This window comes from Amblyomma mixtum, chromosome 1 (genome assembly GCF_055824585.1).
Source record: "Amblyomma mixtum isolate Tamu chromosome 1, ASM5582458v1, whole genome shotgun sequence".
Taxonomy (NCBI): Eukaryota; Metazoa; Arthropoda; class Arachnida; order Ixodida; family Ixodidae; genus Amblyomma; species Amblyomma mixtum.
The window spans coordinates 59,204,936-59,223,586 of NC_143012.1; the positions used below are offsets into that span (position 1 = coordinate 59,204,936).

An 18,651-nucleotide genomic window follows, 5' to 3' on the forward strand; every position below is an offset into this window, starting at 1 on the left:
GCCCGCCCCTTACAAACACTAGGAGGGATCCCTAGTCCGGGATCCCTGTAGCTTCCGCAGCGGCCTGGGCTCTAGCTACCAACGCCTGTTGGCATGGAGTTCGGAGCAGCCGCGCAGGGCAGCTTCCCAGTCCTCTCGAGTGGGGCGGAGGTGGGGTGGGTAGGCAGGATTGGAAGGGCATGCCCACACCATGTAGTAGGTGTCCGAAAACTCCTCCTCACAGTGTGGGCACGCGCCCGAGAAAGAAGAATTGAAGTGCTTAAGTACTGCCGGGCACAGTACAGTATTGGTATAGAGGCGGAGAAGCCAGCGCTCCTCTACCCTGGTGAGGCCTTTACAGGGAGGGGGATAGAGACCATGAAAATTTTGATAAAGAGAGGTGATCTCTTTAAAGGTGATGGCCGGATTGAAATTGAATTCCGGATCAGGCTGCGGATGAGGCGACGCCCGGTGAGTAAGCGCGCGGGCGGCAGCGTCTGCTGCCTCGTTCCCCTCAAGACCCGCATGAGCCGGAGCCCACACGATGGTACGATGGGTCGGAAACCCTGTGTATTCGCATGCGTGGAGAATTTTGAAAGCACGGTCTGGAATATACCCTTGCTCAATATTGCGGCAGGCGCCCCTGGAGTCCGTAATAATGACTCGGGACTCTGGATCTGCGCGGCTAGTGCAATGGCGATCTCTTCCGCAAATGTAATGTTTGGGGCACGGAAAGTAAGGCCCTGAACTGTAGTGTTTTGGTGGATGACGGCCGCCGTGTACCAACCCCCATGGTGTGGGCCGGCCGCATCCACATAGAAGACACCTGGCTTATGGCCATATTGTTGAGAAATAGCCTCCGCCCGCGCGAGACGGCGACCATCATGGGTGTCTGCAGTCATGTTCTTCAGAAGGGGTCGCACCTGGAGTGCAAAGCGCCAGGCTTCAGGGATGCGGACCCGTTCTTCTGTATGTGTTTCGTAGGATATGTGTAAGCGGGTCAGAAGGCGGCTCCCCGCAGGTGTTTTGCTTAGGCGCAAGTATTGATTGTTAAGATGAGCTTCTCGTAACTCCCCAAAGGTGTTGGTCATCCCCAGACCGAGGAGACGCTTGTTGGACGTCGTTATGGGGAGGTCGAGCGCTCTCTTATAAATCTTGCGGAGAACTACTTCTAAGGCATTCTCATCGCATTTGCGTAGGTGGAGGTAGGGGGCCGAATATAAAATCCGGCTGGTCACGAATGCATTGGCCAGCCGCAGGGCATCTTTGCATCGTAGTCCCCCCCTTTTATTGGACACCCGGCGGAGCATCCGACCCACCTGGTCCCCCACCTTACGTAGCTTGTTTAGGGTAGTGTCTATCTTGCGCCTATGATGAATGAAAAGCCCCAGTACCCGGATCTCCTCGTGTTCAGGTATCGGTCCGCTAAGTAGGGAAAGGGCAATTTTGGTTGTGCACTTTGAGTTGGGGCGTATGTGCACAAATTCAGATTTGCTCGGGGAGCATTCAAGACCACAGCAACGAGCGTATTCGTCCACAATAGCTGCCGCTTGTTGCAGGTTGGTCTCGATGTCTCCAACCGATTGTTGTGTTGCCCAGAGGGTGATGTCGTCCGCATACAGAGCGTGCTGCACACCGGCGACCTCTGCCAGCTGGGTAGGGAGCTTCATCATGGCCAGATTAAATAGTAATGGCGAGAGGACAGCTCCCTGTGGGGTCCCTCGTGTGCCAAGTTGATATGGGCCATATTCTGTGTCTTGCAGCCGGATATAGGATTGGCGATCTGTAAAGAATTCTTTGATATAATTGAAAGTATTGCGCCCACAGTCTGTTTGCGACAAGTGGGATAGGATGATCTCGTGGGTCACATTGTCGAAAGCCCCCCGCAGGTCAAGTGCGACGACTAATTTATCATTGCTGGGGTGCTCGACGGGGTCGAGAATCTCCTTGCTTTAGACCGCTGCTGTAGCGTCACGTGGTCAGCTGCAGCGCCTCTGATGTGGAGCCTCCACCGCCGCGGCCGACCGCGCGAGCCGGCAGCCCATCTCTCCTCTGCTGTGACGTCATGTTGTCACGTGGTGTCACGTGGTCACGCTAAACGTCACGTGGTGACGTGGTCAATGGTAGCTCCACTGCCGCGCTCGACGGGCTGTAGTGTAGCTCTAGTAATATGCTTCGCATAAAATAAGGGCCCATTGCATCGCAATGGGACGACACTAGCAGACGACAGGACGTCGCTACACACAGCAAGTATGGAACCTCGTCTGCTCAGCTCTGTGTCGTCCCGTCGCCAACATTGCTATTTACTGTGATGCACGTTCCCGCGCTCAAGCCCAAGTTATGCCATCAATGGGGGATAAATTTAAGAAAGAATAGATGGAAACCTTCACCAGGCAGCTGACCTTGCAGCGACCATTTCACCGAATTATGTTCAAACAGAACCGGAGCGGGGGCTATAGGTTACTATCTGGTGAGGTGTCGATGGTGTTCGGTTGGTTCGCATTAGCGCCTCCAAAAGGTATGGTACTGCTTTTTCGACGGAGCGTGTCATGTACTGTTTCGTATTGTAGGAAGTTAAGCCTGAATGGGCTTTTATTCGTGGTTGTTGATGCAGTTGGCTTCTAACAGCGCTTCTCTTGCGCACTGCAGCATTCGTCTTTCTTGTCAGTCGTTCCTCTCGCGCTGTGCCTTTTCTTTGCTGCACGAATATTCGGTTTTAAGATGGCCTAGCCTCATCGTCATTCCACACTTCTCCTTTACGCTCGGAAGACAAGAACCAGGCAAGAACATAGCGTTTAATGCACGTACCCCTTTGCCGAGGCAGGGTGAGACCTGCATGCCTGTTTTCTTCTGTTTCTCAGAAATTACAGGGTTCTGCACGCAATGCTCACATTGCTCGCGTTCAGCTTGCTTGTTCCTTTCATACAACAGCAGACATTACACGAGAACAACGCAAAAAACTGAGAACGAAAGGCGAAAGACGCGACTTTTTGCATTGAAATACACAGCAGACACCCGACTTCCGGGACAAGCAGTCCAACTTCCGCTGGCTTCACTCGCGCTCGTCTCCGAAAGCAGGAATGCGGCATCCAGCCACCTAGTGGAGATCAGTGTACTCAGCGTGGACTCCTCTATATGCGGTCCTCTTTCCAGCTGTTCACTGCCTGTGTCTTGGCCACTCCCCCGTAGTGGGTGTGTTTCATTTTATTTGAGGCCAACGAACCAACATGTCAGCGTAGTGGCTACGAAAACTTCCACGTCTTCAGCGTCCGCAAGACGCCTAAACCTTTCCTATTGGAAGTTGAATCTCACGACTTCTGGATAGCTTCTGACTACACGTAGATCTAAGAAATGAGGCTATTTCTGCATGCACATTGAGGGAACTTGTCCATCTTGCTCAAGAAACTTGGCGGGAGTTGTTTAACGCAGGCTTCCCAAACTCGTTACTGTTCCAGTCAGCATCCATCCAGGCACCACTCTCTCTGTCCGTGTTCAGCCCAGTAACTAGCAGTGGTGGCGTTAGTGTCTGACATCCCCGCGCGACTGTCATTACCGCAAAGTTTTCCCCGAGGCCATTTCATTTCCGTGCTGTCGTTTTCCCCAACGTGTGGTAGGCAAGGGATAAAGGGAAACAGGAAAATCTCACAACAAGGAACTGTCGTTTGGATACTATACGCATTCGAGAAAGCACAGTTTGTGTCACGCTCCCGTATCTACTTATGCCAAGCCGAGGATCTTTGGTTGTCCAGAGTGTCCGAGTTCCCGGAGCTCTGCCCTTGTGTCCAGTTGTCTGATCGCTCAGCTAGTACTGCCTTTTTTATGCGCTTCACCACCGAACGCATGCATCACTGCTTTCATACTGTTGTTTGCGTAGTTTCTATATTCCTGTGTAGTTGGTCTTGCCTTGAGCCATCATAAAAGACGCAAGCAAAGGCGAGGTTAGGTGCCTCCAGTGTTTAGTTTCACCATTGTATTCATGTAACAAAGCAAATCAATGCAGTGGCACAGGCTGAAAGAGGGCCGCTTTTTCTCCTTTATTTATTTATTTATTCATTTGCAATATACTACACTGCCTTAGACGGGCCCCGCTATGAGTGCAAGAATGACGAAATGGGAATTAGTGCACAAAATACAGTAATCCAAAGAGTCAAACGTATAATAGCCGAAATCACAATAAATTGCTGTTAAAATTAACACAGAAAATACATAAGTCATAACAACAGTGCAGAAAAAGAAAAGAATTACATCATTTCAAAAACAGAAATAGAACTGAGAGCAGCAACCGCAGAGTAGGTTCATCTCAGGTCGTCAGAATTCAATGAAGCCAGTCGCGTCGATGCTACTTGTTAGGGAACGTGGCGGTCGATACACGGGAAAAATGAACATTGCGGCGGGCAGGCATCGAGGCTCCCTAATGTGACGCGTCCTTTGAGTCGGGGTCCAAAGATTGACGAAAGAGAAAATGTGAGCTGGTTTTAATTTATAAGGACTTCATTAGCGACGAAAGTTATCGAATCACATTCCGGGCAACACAATCAGTGCCCTTACTTCTATTATATTGGTCCACGTACGAGCGGCATTCCAGTGCGCGTGAAAGTTCCGTCCTTTGAAGCGTAGAAATTCGCTAGTGAGTGCGTTGATGTTGTAAGTAAATTTCGTCGGTAGAATTACAAAGGTCAGCTACAATAATTTCGGCAAGCACTTACGAGATAACTAGCTGCCAACCAGTTCATGATTTTCGTGTAGTTACGAAGCCTATCATCAGCGTATGATGTAGTGGATATTTGTGTAGCCTCTTGATGACAGCTTTTAGCAGCTTCAGGATGAATACCAGCTCGGGTAACAAAAAAAAACGTAGGACAATGACTTAAAGACCAAAAACAGAAAAAAAAAGCAATAAAGAGCACTTTTCATTATCTCTTGACCGACGGTTTCAGCAAAATTGTCTCCGTAACTTTACGGAGGCAACAACTTATTATTATTCTTGTGGCTTCAGCAAATTTATTTCGGTACTTCTCCACTCTCTCATTGGAGTCACTTGTTTCTGATTGCTTGTTTTTATTTATCTCCCTTGCTACATATCACGCCACTTGCCACTGCCTATAAATACAGCGTGAGGACCTTTAGGTTTCCCTGACTTTTACTGCATATAAGCCTTTAGTAAACTCTTATGCTGTTGTTTGTTCCCCTTCCACGTCTCTTAGTGAATTAGTGCTCTCCCGAGTTAAACTGGCGCTTTTTTCTTCGTCCGCTCAACAGCGAGGTAATCTCGGAAGGCAGCCCTTCATTCTTCGTTGCCACCCTTTCGTCATATGGCAAATCAGACCTGCACTTAATCACACACACACACAAAAAGAAAAAAAAACAGATGCCCAGAGCCGAAAGGGAACGTCCTTGTATCTGAAACCAGCAATTTGCACTTCAATCCCTTTTTTCTCTCCCTTAGTAGAGGCTGATCCTAATGCTCTTGTGATACTCTTGCCTTCCTCAATTTCCTTTATGGAGAGCTATCGTTGTTTAAAGCCTTCATCGCCTTTTCTATCTGTTCTTTCATCGTTGCATCCCAGATTACCTCCTCTTCTTCCCGAACAAGGAAAGAATGAAGAAAAAATAAGGAGGGCAATGAAGGGGACGTAGAATGGCACAAATTGCCAGTCTATATTTTTTTCTTGATATCGCTGAGTAAAACGCGAAAGGCTGATAACCTGATAATTCCGAGAAGCACTTTGCATTCCATTCGCCTCCACTTCCGAGTACCGGCGGAGCAAAGTTTCATCCCCAGAATACCGCCACGAGGTGATAACAAGGAAACGGACGTTTCAAATTGAGCAGTTATCTCGGCAGCCCTTTACCGTTTTTTTTTTTAAGCTTTTCTATAGGCGACGCAACAATTGCGTTGTTCGTTGTTTTGCTCTGCTCAATGCTTCACTTGATTTTTTTTTCGCTAGAGCTGAATAGTGCCATAATGGTACGACACGTGCAAGAATGCGGCCAAAATATGTGCTAGTTAAAAGTTTGGTCCGAATTCGTAGTAGCTGCATCACTGAAGGGTTGCTGAAAAGGAGGTAACAGCGTCCTTTTTTAGCCTAAGAACGACCGAATGGTAGGTAGGATCAATAGTGTAAGGTGCTCGATATGATTTATTAGATAGTTCCATACCTCTGCGCACGTCTTTACAGTAGACAGACGTAAAATACCGTCAAAAGAACCTTCCATGAATTGCGTTAGGTGGCTAAATCATACCGAATGCTGACATGCACTGTGGTCACTCCCTGCATCGACAGCTGTTTATGCGGGCGCCAAGTACAAATGTTTTTTTCCTGGTGGCGAACGAACACTGAATGCAATGCCTGTACGGTGTACCGTGAATTCTTGGTACAAAGACGCATTCCTGTTTCAGAATTCGCCGCCTTGCCCCACATACAGGCAGAAGAGCTTTTTAGAGCAGGCAAGCGTTAAATCTTTCAGCGGGCTAATTCTACATCACTGCACCAACTGATTGCTTCTTTTGGGGCCTAGCATCGACGACATTATCGCAACACGTGTGTGAATGGCTTTGTCTGTAGACAAAAATATTCTTTAGCAACCACACTCTATAAATTAGACCAGAGGCTGTCTTGTGCATGCCCGAAAGCGTCTGTCGGATACATTTGTGGTAACAAATTTGCATATCTTCCGACAGCACCGTAGTTCAGCTGCGGGACCATGCGCAGATGATCAGATACTACAGTCTTCAGAATCTACCCCCGTTGCCGTCTCTGCCCTGCCCCTTTCCGTCTCGCTTGACCGTTCTCAGTGTCTACGAGCTCAACCGCGATCACATCGCTAGACTGCACTTCTATAGCCCGAGCAAATACAGAAACTAGACTCGGCATACATGAGAGGGTTCGAAGCGGCGCGACGAAAAGAGCCCAGGGCTTATCTTTTCAAAGCTCCCGGATCTCTGCAAATGTCTGTAGACGTTGCCGCGCTGGGCGAAGCGCTAAGCGCTGTGACTCCTGCCGAGGGCAGATGTGTGTTTGCCCAGCTATTGACTCGATCAGCTTCGAGGCTGGCACGGACGCTCGAACTGTATGCGCGTTCGGCTTGCCTCGCATCAAACGCGTGTTCGTGCTTAAAAGGCGGCGTGTATCGGTACGTAGAGCACTGAGAGCAATGTTGTGAGGAGGGAAGACACATTTATTAAGGGAAATTCCAGTTGCGCGATGAGAGTAAGATTATTAGGTATCTTAAGCACATCAGATACGTTACTATACTGGTGATAAAGACAGTGGCACTCCAGTCCTTGCAGATCTTGCAGACAAAAGTACCAGGTGCACTAGACGTTACGTTGATATCGCGACTTGCGACCAAAAGAGTCCGCAATTCTTGTACCGCTGTATGTGCAGTATGTCATGTACAGCAAGCCGTAAATGACATCATGTGGTAAACTTGGTGGCTCTATTTCTTCACAGTACAGCTGGCTTTATTGGTCCCCGTGATGGCTTTATGGCTGTACGAATTTAGTGGCAGCACCTGCCATGAAGTTACGAACTGAAAGCGTCCTACTGCACGCACACTGACAACATACTTATCGGAGTTCCTATCATAAAAAAAAAATCAGGCTCGGGCGTGTCACCGTGAATTCCTTCTTATCCAGTTACAAAATAGAAGCTTGCAACCCTTCTTAAGTGGGCTCTAAAATGAAACATTCACTTAAATTTTAAGAACAACATAGAGAAGACGTATACTAATTCGCACCGTGTTTTATTGTACCTTTTCAACTGTGACAGAAGCCAACAGCCACAGAAACCAAGGGGCACAGGGATTTTTTTTTAAATTCATTTATTTATTTTGTGGTGTTGATCAATTTAGAATATTGCTGAATATGTTATCGCTTAAAGATAATTGATTAGAAAAGCAGAAGAAAAAACAACCCATGCCGCCGGTGGGATCCGAACCCACGACCTCCGAATTACGCGTCCGGTGCTCTACCTCTTAGCTACGGCGGCGGCTGTCAATTCTTCTGCTTTCGGGGGTATTTATGTTTACAAGTAACCTAACCTTGAGAGTGTTCATCAGCGCCACCCACGTTCATAAGCGGCGGACGTAGAACGTCCTGAGTTACCGCAGGTGTGACGTAGAACGTCATCGAACGGAGAGGGTGGAAGCTGCGTAAGAACCCTCTTATGCTTCCTATGGCGTCAAGGCTGCCAGAATCGATGCCCTCGCTAAGCAATTAAGCATAACATATTCAGTAATATTCTAAATTGATCAACACCACAAAATAAATAAATGAATTAAAAAAATCCCCTGTGCCCCTTGGTTTCTGTGGCTGTTGGCTTCTGTCGTATTTATAACGAGCCCCTCATTACCCTTCCCTTGTTTTTAATTTCTTAGCGAGGGCCTCGATTCTGGCAGCCTTGACGCCATAGGAAGCATAAGAGGGTTCTCACGCAGCTTCCACCCTCTCCGTTCGATGACGTTCTACGTCACACCTGCGGTAACTCAGGACGTTCTACGTCCGCCGCTTATGAACGTGGGTGGCGCTGATGAACACTCTCAAGGTTAGGTTACTTGTAAACATAAATACCCCCGAAAGCAGAAGAATTGACAGCCGTCGCCGTAGCTCAGAGGTAGAGCACCGGACGCGTAATTCGGAGGTCGTGGGTTCGGATCCCACCGGCGGCATGGGTTGTTTTTTTCTTCTGCTTTTCTAATCAATTATCTTTAAGCGATAACGTATTCAGTAATATTCTAAATTGATCAACAGCACAAAATAAATAAATGAATTTAAAAAAAAATCCCCTGTGCCTCTTGGTTTCTGTGGCTGTTGGCTTCTGTCGTATTTATAACGAGCCCCTCATTACCCTTCCCTTGTTTGCTTAATTGCTTAGCGAGGGCCTCGATTCTGGCAGCCTTGACGCCATAAGAAGCATAAGAAGGTTCTCACGCAGCTTCCACCCTCTCCGTTCGATGACGTTCTACGTCACACCTGCGGTAACTCAGGACGTTCTACGTCCGCCGCTTATGAACGTGGGTGGCGCTGATAAACACTCTCAAGGTTAGGTTACTTGTAAACATAAATACCCCCGAAAGCAGAAGAATTGACAGCCGTCGCCGTAGCTCAGAGGTAGAGCACCGGACGCGTAATTCGTAGGTCGTGGGTTCGGATCCCACCGGCGGCATGGGTTGTTTTCTCTTCTGCTTTTCTTATCAATTATCTTTAAGCGATAACATATTCAGTAATATTCTAAATTGATCAACACCATAAAATAAATAAATGAATTTTAAAAAAAATCCCCTGTGCCCCTTGGTTTCTGTGGCTGTTGGCTTCTGTCGTATTTATAACGAGCCCCTCATTACCCTTCCCTTGTTTGCTTTTCAACTATGGGCAGTGCTGTAGTTGAGCTGTAAAATTAAAATAACTCTCCTTGGAAGTGCTCCGGGTAAGGTTTCCTACAAACGACGCCATATTTCCAGACTTTTTAAGCAATGAAGGACCCACACTGCCGCTATAAATATGTACTGCAATGTTCTGCTTAGCATTTTACACCCACTGCTTTGCCACATCGCTCGCTAGGAAGCGCATACGATTAGCACTGTAACGCTCTTGTCCGGAACAGCGAATGCGGGTGATGTAATTAGTGATGAGTAGAGACCGGATTTTAGGCAAATGCCTATTTTTTTCAACTCTTCGTCTTCCTCCGAACATCAACCGGTTTCTTTTCCACTTATTAGAAGTAAGTTCACCGAATGTAGATATCAGGGACAATATTGGGAGCCAGAATTGCCTTTCTGCATGACCGGGAAAGCGACGTTACATACACCTAAAAAGAGAGAAAGTGAAAGAAAATGTTTATTAAAAAAGCAGAGATTTTAATGGTCATGTTCAAACAAGTGTTTTCCTTACCGGGCATTAGTAAGCTGGAGCTGTAAAATTAAAATAACTCTCCTTGGAAGTGCTCCGGGTAAGGTTTCCTACAAACGACGCCATATTTCCAGACTTTTTAAGCAATGAAGGACCCACACTGCCACTATAAATATGTACTGCAAGGTTCTGCTTAGCATTTTACACCCACTGCTTTGCCACATCGCTCGCTAGGAAGCGCATACGATTAGCACTGTAACGCTCTTGTCCGGAACAGCGAATGCGGGTGATGTAATTAGTGATGAGTAGAGACCGGATTTTAGGCAAATGCCTATTTTTTTCAACGCTTCGTAGGCACACCGTTTTTACATATGAGCACGAATTAGGTCTTGACAATATGTTTAATACTCTTTTTATAGTGCATATAGATGCCGATTTTGGGTGTCAGTGCCTATAAATGCTTATTTCCGACGTCGGTGCCTAAAATGCCCTATTTTACAGAAAAGGGGCCTGAAGTACGCTGTGGTTTTGCTTTCAGATTCTGTTTGCTTTCGAATCGATTTCGGTTCTGAGTAGAACACACACGTGACAACATTAGATGACCTCGTCAGTTGGCTGTGGTGAACACTGCACCTACGCCGGCTGTGTACACAATAGCAACCACGTCAGCCGAAAATATCGAAGCAACCTTTTTCCTATTTTCTGCCGTTTTATCGTGGCAGCAACGAATCGCTGCTCTTCCTCACGGAGAAGTTGCCGAGAAAATCCGCGCAAAGTTGCAGTCCGTCTTGGACAAAAACGAGGTGCTCTCAGTCCTCAAGCAAATTTCAGGAGTGCTTATACCGGTGAACATTTTATGATACCGAACAGTGTAAAGCCATCAAATGTTCCTAAGTACAAGCACGCTCCTGTAACATCCGTTGATGTTGAGCGTTACTTTTCAGCATACAAGCTTGTTCTTACTGATAAGAGGTATAAATTTGAGTCCATCAACCTGGAGATGGTGCTTGTCTGCTACTGCTTCCATAGTGTTAACAGTGATTTCTAGATGGATGATGTTTATTTTACCATGAATCCACCTGGGTGTACGATTCTTTTTGGCATATTCCGCATCAAGCAGCACTGTGTGTAGCATTTTCTAGCATCTCGTATTTATGGTTTCCAGACCCTTCTAATGGCAAGCACCATTTGATAGTCGCGTGGCTCCAGACACGTGAAGCCACAAACTATAAAACACTGTTTACACAAATGAAAACATATTTATTAATGTTGAAGCATCGTGTATGCTGCAATAAATATGTTCAATTCCTGTGTGAGCGAAGACTGAACTCATTTGTCAGATGCTTTGAATTGAAAATGTTTCAATCAATTTGTAAATACATGGCCTCCTGTTAAGGTGTTCATTGTTTCTACTTTTGTACACGACAAGCGAATTGATTGTTTCGATGTATACCAAAGTGTTTTAAAAGGGTTGGTAACCGTCCCTTTTGCTCTGCTGAAGCATGTGCATTGTACGAAAAGTTGCGCGACAGCCTTAAAAAAACGGCTTCTAATGTTCACACCTTGCTTAAGGTCCCAAATCATTCCTGCTGTGTTTTTGTTTTATTTTACGGCAGATATTGCGCGCTGAAGTTCGGAACTGTGTGCACTTTTGATAAAGTTTATAGTGCCTATTTTCCTACGTTAGGTGCCTAAATTGCAATTTTAGCCGCCTATTTATGGCGCCTAAAACGGGCTTTTTAGTGCCTAAAAATCCGGCCTCTAGTGATGAGAACCGTCGGACGGCGTTGTAAAGCATGTTCAGGTACCGCCGTCAGGTGACTTAAATTCACCCAAAGTTTCATATTTCAAATTCGAAGGCATAGGCATCTGCGTTATTGCTTATCAGCAAATGTATTGCTTCTCAGAGGCAACTTAATGATGACATCCTAAATCTTGTACTAAGCCTCGATGTTAAGAAATGTACCGGTCCAGATGGAATATACAATGCGTTCCTGGTTCGTTACTCCATGTGGTCATTGAAATACCTGTCCATCATATTCAATAAGTCCTTATCATCTGCTACTGTCCCTTCTTCATGGAAATTAGCCAAAGTGCTCCCTCTTTATAAATCCGGTGACAGGCAGTGCTTGTCTAACTATAGACCGATTTCTTTGACATCACAATCAAGCAAATTGTTGGAACACGTCATTCATAAACACATCATGCTTTTTCTTGAATCCAGTAATTTCCTATCTAACTTTCAGCGTGGGTTTAGGCGCGGTTTTAGTACGGCAACACAATTAACAGAATTCACTCATGATATATTACTTAACCTCGATATCGGCAACGAAGTTGATGTCATTTTTATAGATTTTTCGAAAGCGTTCGATACTGTTCTACGTTCCAAACTTCTTGCTAAACTAAATGCTGTACTAAACAATCCTCACTTGGTTGATTGGATTTCTAGCTTCCTCTCATCCCGTTCCCAGTTCGTATCTTATAATTCTTCTCATTCCGCTGCTTTTGATGTGACGTCAGGAGTGTCTCAAGGTTCCGTAATTGGACCGCTACTCTTTTTAATATATATAAATGACTTGCCACATAACATTTCTTCTAACATTCGTCTTTACGCTGATGACTGTGTTTTACACGAAGTAATTAATGCCCCTAATGATCATCGTCATCTGCAAGAGTCATTTAATAGGTTTTTGTAGTTGGTGTAGCACCTGGCAAATGAGAATTAATTTTGATAAAACCGTCCTCATGCCTTTTTGTAACAAGTCTTCCGTTTCCCTTTTTAATTACTCGTTCAATGACCGTGTGGTGGATAGGGTTTCTCAGTATAAATATCTTGGTATCATATTCACGCATAACAAGTCATGGTCTAATCACATTGATTACGTATGTAATAAAGCACTAAAAAACTAGGTTATCTACGACGCACGTTACCAAATTCACCAAAAGACACAAAGTTACTGCTGTATACAACTTTAATCCGCCCTGTTCTTGATTACGCAGCTGTAGTGTGGAACCCGTACAGGCAGTTTGAAATTAACATGTTAGAAGCAGTCCAGAAAAAAGCTGTGCGTTTTATATGTCATCGTTATGATCGCGATTTCTCACCCTCTTCTACACTTCTCTCATTGAATTTAACCACGCTCTCCGCCCGTCGCCACACTGAATCACTAAAATTCTTACATTGCATCGTCAATTCCTCGGTAAGGCTCTCAGTTAACCACTACATTAACTTTGCACCATTATCATCTACAAGAAGTCATCACGAGCTAAATTTGATACCGTATTTTGCACGTACTAATTTGTTCAAATTCAGTTTTTTTCTCCGTTCAATAGAAGCCTGGAATTCTCTACCTGGATCCATTCGTTCATCTCCAGTTCAAAGTTTTATAACTGCCATCGAAGACACATAATACCTGAGTATTCCTACCGTGCCATTAACAGTTCCTTTCTTGTTTGTTACTTTTTAGTGTTTTGAACTTTATTGTGCTCACTTTGTACATTTTGTTGTATTTTGTTACCTTTGTTATTTTGCTCTTTGTTTTTCCCACTCCTTCCATAGCGCATGTAACTGCGCTGCAGTATGTATAAATAAATAAATATTAGCTGGGTGAAAGTGCGGATGGGAATGGGGACGAACGATGGGGTCGCCGCATTACTGAAACGTTGCAAGGCGATGATATGAGACCGACGCTCCAGGAGTTCCGCAGAGTAAAGCCTGATTACACAGCCGTGAATTTGTGTACAGGCGATGCACGTTCTCTGCAAGCCGCTGAGAAATTTTAAGAGAGTAACAACTGCGCGAAACGCGCGGCAGCTGCAGCAAGACGAGTAATTCAGGAAGCTCCTCACGAGCGAGACACGGATGCGCTACGCAGGCCTTTCGCAAGTACTCCTCGTTCCTGGTCCTCAAAGGCGCCACTGGGATGCCTTCTTAAGGCGCAGCGCCGCGCAGTAGTACTTCTCGAAGATATATTTCACAGAAGCAGAGAGCGTGAAAGGTTTCAGTGCTGAGGGGGAAGACTGGAACACGTGGGCTGGAAGGTAGCAGATGGCTACAAGGACCCTGTGTTTTGTTAGCGAAAGCACTGCTCGGTGGGTGACGTCGCTCGTTCCGCATAACCCCTCACCGCATGGGCTTGGTCTACCGAATGAAGTGAAGAAAGGAACAAGGAGGAAGGGAAGGAGGCAGATGAGCTTGCATCAGGCGTGTTTCAACGCATCGCGTTGTGTCCAGTAATTCAAGCACGAATACGCGGGTCGACATAAGGATAAAGATTGAGGGGGGGAGTTCGGGAGAAAGGGAGGAAAGTGAGGAGGAGGTGCTGGTGGGGAAAGGACGTGCGAGACCGGGAAAACGCCGGAGAAGCATGCGCGCTTTTCGCCAACGCTAATGTATTCGTGAACCCGAGCGCATAATCCGGGCTCACCCCCCCCCCCCCCCCCCCCCCTCAGCCAGAGTACAGGGACAGGAGCGTTGATTTAACGCAGGGGCTGCCAGCAGCGTAGGCAGTTCAGGCCCGGACTGGAGCGAGTGGATTTGCCCAATTTGTTACCTAGATATCTCTTTACCTTCATCTCTCGAAAGGCCCCGCGGCTGCTTTCCAAGTATCCCAGAATGTCCCTCCAGGGAGTTTCTTAGTCGGGCCTTCAGAATCCTTTCCTTTTTTTTCGTACCGCTTCACGCACTGATGATAAGCAGAGGGCGACGTTTTTTGCTATCAAAAGATTATGCTCTCTCCTGGCATGTTTTGTGTAGAAATTGTTTGCTAGGAAGTAATAACAGCGAAGTGACCCATTATGCTTGAAAACGAGGTCACAGCGGCCTGTTATGACGTTGCTACCAATTTTAAATGTGGACGAGTTTTCCGTTTTTAAGCATAGTTTAAGACTTGGTTAACGAGTAAATATTGTAAACCTCCTTTCAATAGCTGCGCGTAATTCAGTGACGGCAGCGAATAGGAGGATGTGTTTCAACAACTCCATTTAAAAATTAAGCTTCTATCGTACTTAAAGCGCTGCGTTTTATCACCGGCGATTTGCTGTATTGTGCTGTGTTCTGCATACTAGGACTCTTAGGCTCTCATGGTCGACTAAAGCGAAGACCTTGATGCTTAGGTAGACCAGAACCCACAACATCAACTCCAGTTTTCACCTGTTACCTGGCAGGTAGCAGTTTTCACCTGACAGGTAGTTCATGTCACTACCTTCAGAGGTATAACTGGTATTAAAGGAGATTGCTGTTAGTACCTCGAAAGGTAGTAAATGCTTAACGATAGTTGCTCTTACTATATTAATGGTAGTTACAGATACTACCCTAAAGGTAGTAAATGTTACTAAAAGCGATTCCTTTTCCTACCTTTCAGAGGTAGTAACACGTTACAGTTACTACTACCTACAGTTACTTCCTATGCAGTAGCATATGTGACCAGTGGTTACTACCCTGAAAGTTAGTAACTACAACTACATTTTTTTTTTACTGTACCATAGCTGCGGACACAGAACCTCTTTTAATGCCGCAAGTGAGATGTTGAAATTATATAGCGGTGGGACCGGATGCAGTGCGAACAACGTCTGATACTACCTGTGTGTGCCCTCCCAGCAAACGTGTAGAGACCCAACCACATGGGCCCTTTTCGGCGCGCGTCCTACGCGCTTGGGCGCCACGCGCCGGCAAGAGGAAGTCCGCGCATGCGCGACGCTTTGGCCGCCGCCGAGCGCGTTCACAACGCTCGGATCCGACAGTGCCAGGTATCTGGCGTGCGCGCTACTCGAGGCAGGGCGCGTGCCATTTCCGGCGCGCTGGCATCGACCATTCAGTGGGCTTTCTGCTTCTGTGTCTTCCGGAGCGGGTCTCCCAAGCATTGCCTGCAGCGCTTGACCGAGCGCGTACTCGTGCCATGCGCATGGAGTTGTGAAGCGCTTTTTTTGCGCGCGTTGGGGCGCAACGCTGAGCGCGCAGGCGCGCAGGCGCGCACGGCGCGTAGGACGCAGAAGTGTGCATGGAGTCGGGCCTTAAGTCTGTGTAAATGTAAGACCTGTAGTGAGTGTTTGCTTACCGGTTGCCTGTATATCTTCTCTTTTTATCTACAGTGGCGGCAGCTATCGCCAAAGAAAAGTCACATGCGAATGAAGTCAGTATACACTGAGTCAGAGCCACTTGAAGATAAACCCGTGCGTTGATCTTTCTGTTGGAGAAATGATTTCAAGGCTATTTTTACCGAAAAACGGTAGGCGTGCTCGCGTTTAAACACCACGTCGGCTATTTGCGCTCCACGAAGCAACACCGAGCGACCAGCTCTCTCTAACAGTACAAACAGCAATGTAATTCGTACAGTCTACCAAACACTTGTCTACTGCGCTCGCGCAGCGCGCTCTGTTGTGTATTTATGACGACTGCAGCTGCCTGACGGTCCCGATGTGGCTTTCACAGAAGTCAGGTGTCAAACACAATTCACGGCAATTCGCGAGCATGACAAGGCCAAGTATCGTGGCCTCGGGCAATGACACAAGTGCACTCGCCTGGAGCGGCGTCTGCGGCCTTTAGACAGGTGTGTGGACGTTTGTACAACTGTACAACGGTATAATTCTTTCCAGGATGTGGTACTAGTGCGGAAGCACTAATCGGGATGTTCAGAGCCTAGCACGAAATTCAGGGAGCACTTTGCCTATCTAAAGTGCTGCAAGGCGAAAGCCTTTCCAGGCGCACTGTTTGGCATTGACTGCGAAAATGTTTGTGCTGTACTAGTGCTTTATTTGACTACACACTCTGTCTACACATTACAACTACACACTTTGACTGCCGACTTTGCTTTCTAGCACGACTCTCTCTCTGCTTCGGTGAGTTCGGTTGTATCCATGGCTCTGTTCGCAGTAATGAGGTACGTAATGTGGTCACCCACGGACGCCTTGCGCCCCCTGTTGAAGAGGACGACAACAATTTTTTATTAGTTGTCGTCTGCTTCAAAAGGAGGCGTCAGGCATCCGCGGGTGACCTCATTACTTCGAATCCGCGCACTCTGACGTCATAACCAATTCGACCAACCGAAAAGCGTGACATCTCTGCTGATAACCTTCTGTCGACAACGATGAGGCATTAAAGGCTGTCGCCTTAAAATTGTCTCTTGCGTCTAAGTGCCTAGAGCGAGCGCTCACTTACTGTTCGTTGCCTATAAGGTATTTACTGAAGTAATCGCAAATAGAATCCGGACAACCTTAGACTTCAATCAGCCAAATTATCAGGCAGGCTTTCGTAAAGGATACTCGACAATAGACCACATTCGCAATATTAATCAGGTGATAGAGAAATGCGCAGAATATAAACAACCCCCATATATAGCGTTCATTGTTTACGAGAAAGCATTTTACTCTGTGAAAACCTCAGCAGACATACAGGCATGGCGAAATCATGGTGCAAAGGAGTCTTATGTGAAAATACTAGAAGATATCTATAACGACTGCACAGCTACCATAGTATTTCATAAAGTCAGCGATAATATTTCAATAAGGAAGGGTGTCAGGCAGGGAGACACGATCTAGCCAGTGCTATTCATCGCCTTTTTGCAGGAGGTGTTCCGAGGCCTGGATTGGGAACAGCTGGAGATAACAGTTAACGGAGAATACCGAACTAATCTGCGATTCGCTGATGACATTGCTTTGCTAAGTCACTCAGGAGATGAGCTGCAAAGTATGGTCAATGAGTTAGGGAAAGCAGGGCGGTAGGTCCTAAAATTAACATGCAGAAAGCCAAAGTAATGTTCAACAGTCTAGCAAGGTAAGAGCAGTTCGTAAAATGTAGTCAGGGGTTCGAAGTGGTTGAGGGAATACGTCTGCTTATAGCAGGTAGTAGCCGCTGATCCGGATCATAAGACGGAAAATGCTAGAAGAATAAGAATGGGGTGGAGCGCATATGGCAGGTTCTCTCAAATTATGAATGGCAGTTTACCATTATCGCTGCGTCTCTTAAAAAGAAGACGGAAAATTGAATCAGTCGCCTCGTATGTGCATCAGTTCAGTCATTCATGCACGTAAAATCTGTACAAGCAGTCGTTGCCAAAAAAAGCACACGCTTTCGCACTGAATGGGTTGTTGTAAAAATTGAGTCATATTTTCGGACGAATATTGTATAATGAGCGCTATAAATAGAAAGTTGCTTTGAAAACGCTCGAAAAAAGGAAGAGCAAATCAAACGATAGTGTACGAGCAGTGTGAGTAATCGGTACTATCTCGACTGGGCGCACTTGAGTCATGCAGTCCGAGTTATCTCCGTCACCGCAAGAGTGATTGATAACGCTTGACGGTAAACCGAAAGAGCTCCCTACATGAAACGCTTTCTGTGGCGTACTCCAGCCCTTTGACACACACGCACTCTTACCGTTGCCTGCCGAAGTACGGTCTCCTCCTAAACACTGGATAGATGGACGTGTGTACCGACGGTCCCCAAGAGGCAGGTTCAGAAGGTGGGTTTATGTCCTTCCTCTCGAGTGAACTTCTTTCCTCTATTCGTTCCAGTGGTCGTCATGCTCACAGGTGGGGAATGTTAAGTTGGCATCATTAGCTTACTATGTGGAGGACCTCCGGGACAACCGGTTGTTCCATGGACGTCTGAAAGAACGGGTTAGAGACGGCTCCGACGGAAAATGATCACCTCTTCGATGGCGCATGAAAAAGCAGGGCTGCTCAAGAGGCGCAGCAATGTGCGATCTTGTGATGGTGGTGCTGACGGGAACTTTTTTGTCGCGAAAAAATTGAAACATTCGCCCCCCCCCCCCCCCCCCCCCCCACCAGACCCAGACAAATCGTGTATAGGTACGCTAAATGAGCTA

At 46.6% G+C, this 18,651-nt stretch overlaps 1 protein-coding gene across 1 annotated transcript in view; it reads left to right on the forward strand.

The window, feature by feature from the left end:
- Positions 1-18,171: 18,171 nt before the first annotated feature.
- LOC149366378 (caspase-7-like) overlaps positions 18,172-18,651 on the forward strand; it is a 28,944-nt gene continuing 28,464 nt past the window's right edge. The window contains exon 1 of the mRNA XM_089558593.1: positions 18,172-18,285. Coding sequence (XP_089414719.1) covers positions 18,243-18,285 — 43 coding nt within the window. The 5' untranslated portion in view covers positions 18,172-18,242. The remainder of the gene's footprint in view (positions 18,286-18,651) is intronic.